Source organism: Schistocerca piceifrons, chromosome 2 (genome assembly GCF_021461385.2).
Source record: "Schistocerca piceifrons isolate TAMUIC-IGC-003096 chromosome 2, iqSchPice1.1, whole genome shotgun sequence".
Taxonomy (NCBI): Eukaryota; Metazoa; Arthropoda; class Insecta; order Orthoptera; family Acrididae; genus Schistocerca; species Schistocerca piceifrons.
In genome coordinates, this window is record NC_060139.1 from 451,639,553 (window position 1) to 451,651,670 (window position 12,118).

Genomic DNA, 12,118 nt, shown 5'->3' on the forward strand with positions numbered 1-12,118 from the left:
AGATCTTCAATCACAGTACCATCCTCTGTTTCCATCTTTACTGATACTTCAGAAGCCTTCCTTTTATTTTTTATCATTTTATAGAAGATTTTCTTATTGCTCTTCACATCTTCAGTTTTTTTAAAATATAAACTCTTCCCATGCCTTTTTCTTTGCTTTTTCCACTATTTCTTTGCACTACTTCTTTTTCTCTATATATATTTTATGGTCCTCATCAGTTTTAGTTTTCCACCACTTTCTCCATGTTCCATTTTTTTCTTCAAACTGCTTGGATTGTGGTATCGTCCCATCAACTTGACTGTCTTACTTTTTCCTTTCCAGATGTTGTACCACATACTTCTTGTGTTGCTTTGACTAAAGTGTCTTTGAATAAACTCCATTCTTTTTCTACATCACAGAAAACGCCTTGGAAATTTTTGTGTGATTAATTCTCTATACTTCTCGGCACTTTCACTCTCCTTCAGTTTCCAATCCCATATCCTCATCACTTACTTCTGTTTTCTATTTTTCACACACTGATTCGTTTTCCATTGTCCTACCAGTAATCTATGGAGATGGAAAAGTAGTAGTACGAAATTTTTATATAAATTTGGAATCATCATATTCTTCCCTAATTTGTCTGATATCCCTGTTTCTTCTCCTTCCTCATTCTAACAAACAATCTTGTCATCACTAATTCTGTAACTATTCATCGGTTAACTTCACTAACCCTGCCTGAATCATCGGTTTAGTTATCCTGCGACTATTCTCCGGTTAGGCATTGATGCATGTCCGTACAACACATTTCTCCACTACTTCCAGAATAGAACTTAGCTGCTGGTAGCCACTGTACAACTGGCCCTTATTAGTGCTGCAATCTGGCCAAAAATTTTCTAGGATACACCAAGAAGATAATATGCAATCTTTCTTACCCATTATTCCTGTTAGTCGTTTCTTTCCACAATGGTAGTCTGAATCTATGGATTTCGCTAGTAATTATAACAATACTAATCACTCGCGAACCCAATCAACTACATAATCAGACAGCGATTGGCATTCATCCGTTCAGCCTTTCTCCGCTCAGCTCATATAGCCTCATCCCTTTTTGTCTGCAGGAAGGTTTATTTCTAGATACGGCGAGGATTTCCCTGACAGACACATCAAGTACACTATACATGCATTCGAAAGTCAACTCATGATTCATTCAGAAATCAACTTAGAATGTGTTCAAAATGTTCAAAAACCGACAGAAATGTGTTTGAAAATCATATGAATAATCAATGTGCACTGAATGCTAGGCGCTCTGTGAAACAAGGTTTTTTCCCCTCAAGACAGTCCTTTTCTGATACTGGGCATTGTTGAAGTGCACCAATAAAGGATGAAATGTACTCTGTAGTTGGAGATGGGCAGTTCAATCACACATGGACTAGCATATGGCGCAGAATCATTTTTTAAGGTGCAAAATGTCATTAAGCTCTGTTGTTTGTATGTTATTTAGTTTCTTATATGATTACTGTGAAATACAGAATGAGCAGAGCATGGAAATATTAAAGTATTGGTAATCCGATTATTAGTATGAACTTAAATTGAATTATTTATAATTTACAATGCCAGGATGGTTTATGTGCGATGAAGACACACTATTTGGTCTTAAATGAGCTGTCATGTTAACTGAAGTGCATTTAACTCTAGTTACTAATATGGATAAATTGATGTAAATTTGAGCTTTTAATATTTGAGCGTGTGGAATAGAATTTAGCAGGAGAGTGCTACTTAGTATATGGTTCAACTTCTTTCATTCCAAATCACCATCACATAATCAAACTACAGCATAGTAAATTAAAAGCACATCATGAAGTACTGAAGCACAGATCAAACCAGATGTGACGTGATTATAGGCCACTGTTGAGTGAAGTTATCACTGCCTTAAACTGAACTATTTTGAACATTAGGAAAGGAGGGTGAGGCAGGAAGAGGGGGGAAGAAGAGGAGGAGGAGGAGGAGGAGGGGGAGGGGGAGGGGGAGGGGGAGGGGGAGGAGGAGGGGGAGGAGGAGGGGGAGGAGGAGGGGGAGGAGGAGGGGGAGGAGGAGGGGGAGGAGGAGGGGGAGGAGGAGGGGGAGGAGGAGGGGGAGGAGGAGGGGGAGGAGGAGGGGGAGGAGGAGGGGGAGGAGGAGGAGGGGGAGGAGGAGGGGGAGGAGGGGGAGGAGGAGGGAGGAGGAGGGGGAGGAGGAGGGGGGGAGGAGGATGGGGGGAGGAGGATGGGGGGAGGATGGGGGGGAGGATGGGGGGGAGGATGGGGGGGAGGATGGGGGGGAGGATGGGGGGGAGGGGGAGGAGGAGGGGGGGAGGAGGAGGAGGGGGTGGGCAGGGTGTCTGAAGAGGCTCTTGCTTACAACCTGAAACAGAAATTGCGCCCCGAATAAAGGTTTCCCAACATCTGATCACCTTTCACTTTTATTGCAATAATGGAAAATACCAGATAGAATACAAACAATGATATCAGGAAAACATGTTACCTTCTTGCAAAGGTAGAAATTTGTGGTAAGTTTCTATAGGACCAAACTGCTGAGATCATTTCCTGCAGAGTTACACATTGAGCATTAGATACAAATATAAATAATGTTTGGGTCACTGGTGTGTGCTGTAATTGTGCACTATAAAAAAGAGTGCTAGTTTATTAGCTGAGCTACAGGCACCAACAGCTTCCTTATGTCAATGACTGTTTTTCCTTATACCATCAATCAGAATCTGATTTAAGGAAAAGCACTTCCAATACCTTTATTCTGCTGATATATACAATTATTTTCATGAATCTTTGTATAACAAAAGCTCTAACATTGTAAAATGATCCTTGGCAGTCAGCTGTTACTACTATTGCTACTACGACGACTACTGTACTTCCTTCACAAAGACTGCTTTAATAACAAACACTTACATCCTATCTGACAATGAGTAGGTGAAATAATGTATCTCATGGATTGCTATTAAATGTAGGTGAAAAAACTGTTGAGAATTTTTTTTTCACTACACTTAAACAGTGTGCTACATTTTGAATCTGCCACCTATTACTTACAGTGAATTCCACGGCATGTCCTGGTCCAAACTGTGGTCCACATGAAAAAAGGACAGATGGTTCTGCAGTGCTTTTGGTTGCCAGCTGCTTCTCATTCGTTACAATGTAATTCTGATTCGTTTCCTCCCAGCCTGGTCAATGAAAAATAAAGCAATAAAACTTATAAATAAACAATAACTTAAAATAAAAGTACACTGACATTTGTCAAACTAAGAAGCATACCTGTGAAACAAATTTCATACCTCAGATTGCAAGACAATATATTAATTTTTAGGACTTTTGGACTGTAGATGATATTTGATTCCATGAATTCAGCATAGTGTGAAAATCCCTTGCACTTTGCAATTAAAACTTCATTGCATGGAATCAACTAAGCCCAGATTTATTCCCAACAACTCCAAACTGCCCTTGAAGCATCATTTGCTGTTGCTTGAAGTTTGGGACAAATAAATTGTCAATCAAGCATATCCCAGACATGTTCTATTGGCAACATGTCAGGAAAACATGTGCCAGGAAAGCAGCAGTATCTACCCATTGTTCTTTGCAAAATTCTTGCACACTGAACACCATATGTGACAAGTCATTGTCCTGTTGAATTATGTCATGTGGAATTACCCAAAAAAATCACTGCATGCAATCCTATACAGGTATTGCATTTGTGTTGACCACTTCACTGCCACCAGAATGGCATGTGCAACGAGGGTGGGATCTTCCAGTACTGCAGAGAGCACAGAGTCAAGAATGCTGGGTCAGTAAAACGTTCTTTATTATTTGAAAATTCTCCTACACTAGGTCAACAACTCCGGTCCAGGTTCCAGTCATGGTTAGACCAGCAAGTCCACTGAGGCAACAGAATGCCAAGACAGCACAACAGCAGCCAGTGGAGACAGCAACCTTACTGACGTGGGATGGATGCCCACTCCAAAGCACAGCAAACATACGGTCACACTGGCACACTCTGCATGCCTCAAGGTGGCTTGCAGGGGCTTTCAGATTCCACAACTCAAACCTAGGACTCTCAAAGATTGGCTGGAGTGTCAGGCGACATTACCCAATGACACATCTCGCCTAGGCGTTACCAATTTGAAGCCCAGAACCACCAGGGATGAGCTGATGGCTCACACCCTGGTGGCTATGTCTGGGTGACGATGCTGCTCATTAAAGCTGTAGCTACTGAGCTGCATATCTGAGTGGTGGCCAGAACCAAGACCGTAGCACAGGAATTTGCAGTGTTGACATAATAAAGGTATTTGCTGAATTGGGAGCATAATATACTAGTCCCAGCTGTTATGACAGAGACTCACATCCCATCATGTAGCTGTCTGTGGAACATTGCTTTAGGCTACAGCACATAGCCATCCAACCCACCACTGCAGTAGACTGCTGTATTGAAGAATGCCAACCCAGCATTACTGGAGTGTCAATCTGCAAAATTTCACAGGTGGCTGGCTTGCATACCCCTAGGACGATTGCTGTAGTCTGCCTGTGACTGTTTCTGCAACGAGCCATTGGTTCTATACATCCACCACATCTTACCAACATGCGCCTTAGCAGTCAGAATAGCATAGTGTGATAAAGCTAGTTCCATGAGACCAATCATCCTGTCATGTTCAAAATCACTCGTACACTGGTTTTTGACATCAATAGTACATACTGGCATGTTGGTTTTACACTTTTTGCTGATTCACTGTTCGACACATCCCATAAATTGGGTAATTCTTCTGTATGTCACTATTTAAATAAATATGTCAGTATAATCACTTTACTTGTAATTAGTGTTTATTGCTGAGATTAAAATGATAATACTGCACTAATGTTGAATGTTTGTAGATGTATACTTCTTCAGTAAGTGCAAAGTACAAGAGAACCTTACTATGCCATGATCGTTCTTATTCTGTTTAACCAAAGACAATGATGTGACATTCTCCACTATAGACATGCATGTGGACTTGTGGAGTGTCACAGCCTCACTCTCATTGTGAGGAATTACTACTCACTTTATCAAGAAGCAACTAAGTCTCAAGCTTGGCTGAGATCTTATGAAAAAACAAATTATACGCAATGTAGTGGATTACATTTTTATTTTGATGAACTCTATTTTGGAAACTATTTTAGTGTTCAAAAACACTTTGGCTATAAAATGCCCTGATGAGTGCCAGCTTTCATGACATCCCTTTACGAGTTGCTCTGTCTAGAACGTGACAAAGGATGGAAGAGATCACTCAGGTGGAGGTCATCTTCAACTACCCTATAAATGCAGTCAAAAAATACAGTAGGAGTGGTATGCGAGATCTACAAGTATTGACAATTACATGGCAGTGCTGAAAATTGTTTTCTACCTTGTGTTTGGAAGTTATACGTATTTAAACTGTTATATTTAAATACTATGTCACTACACTGTTGTTATTATGTAGTGCTTGAACTTCAATATGTTTTCAAGGAGGTTAGTTAAAATATGAGTCCTATTATTTTTTTAAAAATGGGTGTCCTTGTGAAGAGGACCACTGTAGTTGGCAAAGTGGCGACTTTCACGTTTCATTTAAAGGCCAATTTTTATCATCCAATAAGGCAGAATGGGCTGAGGCCACAAAGGGCCATCATGGACAGTTTACTATCCTCAACCTTTTTTCTGAAGGTACCAGGCAAAGGGATACAAGCTGCAAGCTGGACAGTTTTTCTGCCAGGATATCCTCTGGGAAGGATGAGGTTACACCACGTCACAAAAAGTATTTACAGTATGTTTGTCATGGGAAACAACATATTGCCTGGGCTGAAAAAAGACCACTAGCACTAGTATCAGATTGTAGATACAGCATTAAGTGTTCAGAAATACAGAACAGAAAAGACAAACACAAAAAATGATCAGGGATGTTATATAATCACCTACACAGACAGGCAGACAGTCCAGGCCTTCCATCTACTAATGCAGTGAGCAGAGCAAACAGCTGAAATCTGTCATGTTTCTGAACTTCCCAACTGAAGTTGTTATGCTTCCTACAATTGCATAATGGCTTGGACCAAGCACTCAGAATTGCATGTGTAAGGGAGTGCACTTCGGCTATGACTACATTGCATGTGTATGTGGGTGCACTTCAGCTATGGCTACATTTTCTACGTTTACAGTTTCTGAGGAAATTAATTAAATCAGCATGGCAGGAACTCAACAAAAGGAATTCTCTTTCTCTTAATTGTGGTGGCATGAGCTCCCATTCCTGGCAACGTTGCGCCAGTATTTGATAGGTTGTCTTCTATTAGAGATCTCTCCAAAGGTATCAGCATGTCTTCCCTTGTCATAATATCTCCTTTGACTAATTTTCAGTATTAGGAGACACAACCATCACTACAATCTTCCACCAGTGCCTGTTAAGACCAGTTACCCAAGGGTTCACAGAGCTCGATATTTTACACATATGTATTATATGTGCTATCATTCAACTGCTGGAGCAGTTTATGACAGAAACTTTTAAAGATCTATAAGCACTTAAGTCTACTAGAATTAGAAATGGACTGGAAATCTGATTTATCTGATAGCTTAAGAGTATCAGTAGTGTCCAGCAAGTCACTTGGTGGTGGACATATGAAGCACACTATTACTTTCCAGTGAGGGTGAATAGTTACAACACTTACTTGCAGTAAAGTTTTGGAGGTCATAAGCTTTGCTGAGGAACAGTGCCACTGTCTTTTGCTCATTCTCCACCTACTTTCATTGAGGATGTAACAGCTTAGCACAGAAGTATCATATAGTTCAAAATATGTCTTCTCTAAAATAGAAGTATTATATGTGTTTGGCTTTGACTTGTTGCTCAACACACTATTTTTTTAAGGTTTTATTTTTTATGTTATGGACAATAAACCTGGTCTCCAAATTGTACAATGCACCACTGTCATGTTTCATTATGGTTGCTGATGCACACACAGTGTTTCTGATAATGGAGGGCAGTTGGTGCTACCTACACAATATGCCAGGTGACAACGTTTTATGTACAATCAATACATTTACACTCTGCAAACTACTGTAAAATGAATGGGAGAGAGTACTTTCCCTTACACGAATTACTAATGTTCCTTCCTGATTCATTCACATATGGAACATAGGAAGAATCACTGCTTCAATGCCCCTGTGTGGACTGTAGCTAGCCTAATCTAAAGGGGCTTTAGTATATCCCCAGGATCCTCATGTAATAAAATTATGTAAGTAAGGTACTTATACTGTAGGCATCGTTTTAGAAATGATACTTCAAAATTCCACTTCTAAGGGGATGAAATATGGGATGATAGGCTTTTTGAAAACATGTTGCTATGAATTTTGAAAGTAGAACTATGAAAATTAGTGTCTGGTTTCTCAGTCAGAAATTAAAAAAAAAAATTCGTGTTTCAGCATTTTTGGAAATTCAACCACTAACGGAATAAAATAATGGGTGAAAGGTTTTTTGAAAATACAGGGTGACAATTATTGAACTATATGACATAAAATCATCATAACTTCTGAACGGTTTGCATTAGGACATTTAAACTGCACGGTTAGTCGCGGGGCATGATTGGTATTAGAATGCGCATAGACGTGCACCTTGTTGTTGTCAGCCTTTTGCATGTGAAAATGTCACGGTATAGCGTGCCCGAGCGTATAGCACTTGTGAAGGTCTACTATGCGAGCAATAACACTAAAGTTCGTGATGACAGTGTTAGCAATGTTGGTCACCTAGAAAGGATGAAAACATCAAGATGGTATGTGCTGTGTTCCAAACCAGCCCCAAGAAATTGATCAGACGAGCTGCACAAAAGGTGGGAATCAGCCGGGCGACGCTGCGTCAAGTTATTGTTGCAGACCTGCATCTCTTCTCATACAAAATTCAAACCCATCAGCCATTAAGCCTCAGGGTCATGGAACAGCAGTTGTGTTTCGCCAACACTATTGTCCACAGAATTGGCGACAGGACTCTGACGTGAGTATGGTCTGGTTCAGAGACAAAGCACACTTTCATTTGGATGGGTTCATCAATAAGCAAAAATGGTGCATTTGGGGGACTGAGAAACCGCATTTCACGACCGAGAAGTCCCTTCACCCTCAATGGGTGACTGTGCGGTGTGCAATGTCCAGTCTTGGAATAATCCGTGTGATATTCCTTAATGGCATGGTGATTACCGAATGGTACATGAAGATTTTGGAAGATGATCTCATCCCCATTATCCAAAGTGATCCTGATTTCGCCAAGATGTAGTTTGTGCAAGATGGAGCTTGACCCCATTGAAGCAGGAGAGTGTCTGATGTCCTGGAGGAGCACTTTCGGAACCACATTCTGGCTCTGGGATACCCAGAGGCCACTAGCATGCATTTATTGGCCACCATATTCTCAAGATCTGAACACATGTGACTCCTTTTTGCTGTGTCCTGCCTACTCAGCAAATACGGAGTGCCTAGGAAACCTGCTTCTCGGATTGCTAGGCAACAATTCAAGCAAACTGTAATAATGAATTTTTATTACAGTAAGATAAATGACAATACTTATCTTTGAGAATTTACAATGATGTGTTGCAAGCAATAGGCGACAGACAAAATAAGAAATTTCATCAGTATAGACAATGCCTAATACAAGTGACACATACAGTATATAGCTGCTGCAGAGCTTGTAGAACGGCCAGTCTTCAACTGGGCTGCAGCCAGGTGCGCAGCGCTTATGTTTTCTTTAGCTAGAGGCTACAGCTGTATTGGTGTTGTCTTAGAGAGGAGTTGGTCAGCATACCATTGGCTGACGTCTTCTTCACAGCCCTCTCTGCTCTACCATTCCTGACCATCTTGCTGGCGCTTGACTTTTATGCCAGATCACTTTTTGTCTGACAATATTAAAGACAAGGCATACAGCAATAACCCCAAAATCACTGCTGAGCAGAAAACAGCCATTCGGGAGGTCATTGACAGCATCAATGTTCCGACACTTCAGCAGGTCATACAGAATTTCGTTATTTGTCTACGCCACATCATAGTCAATGATGGCAGGCATATTAAACGTGTCATAATCTAAATCCAAATATTTGTAGTGGCATTTACATCTCAAATAAAACATGTGCATGCCATAGTTCGTAACTAAATTACATTTTTTTCATATAGTTCAGTAATTGTCACCCTGTACATTATCACAGAACTACTGAAGCATTTTTAAAGCTACATCTATGAAAATTGGTATTTGATTTCTCACTTGGAAATAAAAAGTGTTTTTGGAAATTCAGCATCCTAATGGAGTGAAACAGGGAATGAAAAAACTTTACGAAACTGAACACAAAAGGCATGATTAACAAAATCCTTGGACTATAGCTACAAGAATCACTTTTTTTATGGCCAAAAGTGCATTCAGAGAAAACCACACTTTTATGGCCTTAATTAGCATTAAAAGTTCACAAGTTGTGGCAATTTATGAACAACATAAAATTCAATTAACGAAAACAAAAAAAAATCTTTGCAGGCCACACAGTCTCAGTGAACAAAGCAGCGGGTGATAAGCCAGTCATATATAAATGAGAAACTGTGCATTTATTCATGTTTTACTAAAGAGATATTTAAAATAGCACACAGATTTGCACTCTTACATAGGATATGCTGGGTTAGTGAAGACAGTCTGTTTGGCTGTTATTTGTCTGAGGAACTCCTTGGACAGGGTGTAGCAGTTTGAGTTCGTCTGCAGATGCTTTTATGTCACAGCACATGTGTCATGGAGTTTCCAACATTCCACAGATGCTGAAGGGGCTACTCAGAGAAGAAGAGATCAAAAATCACCAAAGAAGAATGTGTATGAAAATTGTTTTAATCAAACAAGGAGCAGTTAGACTGTTTGGTAGGACTCAGATAGCCACACTGAACTTACAATTGTAAAAGCTCATGCAATAAATCCAAACCCTTATACTATTCTGTGGAAATTCATTGGAAGTAGTTAGTACAAAAGAAACTAAGTAATATATTACAATGGCATATATTTTAAGAATAATTTCTGATGATTTTTCCACCCAGAAGAACCATCCAACTAACTTTCAGGATGTCATGAGATGGGTTTTGCATGACCGATATCTTCAGAATTCATGCTGACTGGAATGTAGGTCATACTATTCCAGATACTTCATTACATTTTAGCTAAAAATATTGTTTTAAATTGCACAACAGATAGATATCAAAGATACTGGGTGGTAGTTTTAGGGATCGCTTCTGTTATGCTTCTTATAGGTTCATTTGACCTGTGCTTTCTTGCAACTCCCAGACACAGTAGTTTGCTTGATAGATCTATATTAAATTTTTTTAAAAAAGGGAATAACTCAGCCAAAACTTCTAGATATAATCTGAAAAGAACTCGACTGGCCCATGTAGCTTTGCTAAGTTAAAGTGATTTCAGTTATTTCTGTAAGTCAAAAGCACTTATACCTGCATCATTCTTCTCTGCAGTGGTACAAGAATTTAAGTGGAGCAGTATTCAGAGATTTCATTTGTAAATAAACATCTGAAAACTGAGTTCATCATTTCTAATTTTGTTGTGCTACCTCTGTCATTCTTTAGTGGGTAGACACTAACTTTGGTGCTACTGATGGCCTTTAAATATGACAAGAATTTCTTTGGGTTTTGTGAGTTGTCTTTTGACAAGATTCTGCTACAGTAATCATGAAAGCTTCATACATTGCCCTTTTTTCTGGAGGGCACATTTCCCAGAAAGTGCACAGGGAAAAACAGTTTCCTCCTTTAGCTCATGTGCAAACAGACAGCTAACTGTCCCATTTGCTAGAACAGAACCTTAGTAACTTCACAATTTTCTTAGTTATTGAATTTCACAGAGCAAAGTTAGGGCTGAGACACTGTGAACTAAACACCAATCTGATTTTAAAGGACAGCAGGGCTGTTGAATACATATACATGAAACTTTAAGGAATTACTGTAGCCAAATATATGAAAATGTGTCTCATCCAGCAACCATGTCATGTGCAGTATTCACTTTGAACAACAAAATGCAGGAGCTTTTCACAATATGTCCAACACTTTCTATATCATTTGGGTACCATTGTCTGTCTGTTTCCTCTTCGCTTTTTGATTCAGTCTATCCTCCTTTTATCTTTGACCTGATAATAGTGCTTGTCATTTCAGCTTCTCTGGTATCCAAATTCTGTCTGTTCTGGTATTTCACTTTCTGGGTTTCCTCTCCTGTCTTCTCTTGTTCAATTGAAATGTTTTCCTCCTATTTTGTATTTATCTGCTTGTTATCTTTGTTTTCCTTGTCTTTAACCCTTTCACTACCACTGGGATGTGTGTGTTGCATGACAGGTGATCAGGCTTCCATAGGACAACTTCGCAAAAATTACAATATATACAGTAAAAATGCGGTGGATAGAGAATCTCACCAAATTTAAATTCATAATGTTTGCTGTAGCAAAGTCGCAATAAGGGGCAGGCATGTCAGAACATGTACAGGGTTGCCACAAGTTTCCCCAAGTGAAATTCCCTAATATTTCCCGATTTCCAAACAAGTGTTAGAATTTTTCCCTGACAAATTTTGAAATCTCAAGCATAAGTAAAGACATTAGTTGACAAAAAAATGTAAGGACTTCCGTACTTCTCCCCCCTTCTGTTTTGTATTGCTTTAGGGCACAAAAACAACTAGGGTCATATGTGCCCATGTCAAAACTGTGAAATGCGAAGACAGAGAGAGGATTTAAAAAAGACTACATGTCAATCCCCAATGACAGAAGACAAGACGGCTAAAAACCAGGACAATGAGAAAGGTCTAAAAAATATGCAATAGAGAAATGGAGGTCCAGAACTAAAAATTAAATGGTCTTTGCCATACTGCTACGATGGAGAAAAAGCAAAACGCAGTTGACAGCCCACACATCATTCACTAAAACAGCCGACAACTCCTCAGACAGCAAATGCAAAACAGGAACATAACCAGTCAAACAAAGGGCATTCCATCAGAAGATGGCATACAGTTAAAAGTTGGGCACTAGGTGTACAAAGTGGTGGGGCAGCACCCCTTAAAAAATAGCGATAGCTAAAACGGCAGTGCCCAATATGCAACTTAGTTAAAATGACCTCC

General features: G+C 39.7%; 1 protein-coding gene across 2 annotated transcripts in view; it reads right to left on the minus strand.

Annotated features, from left to right (window-relative positions):
• LOC124774993 (cytokine receptor-like factor 3) overlaps positions 1-12,118 on the minus strand; it is a 148,877-nt gene that overhangs the window by 53,327 nt on the left and 83,432 nt on the right. For both annotated transcript variants that reach the window (XM_047249744.1, XM_047249743.1), the window contains one exon: positions 3,054-3,184. In XM_047249744.1, the coding sequence (XP_047105700.1) occupies positions 3,054-3,184 (131 nt within the window). The remainder of the gene's footprint in view (positions 1-3,053; positions 3,185-12,118) is intronic.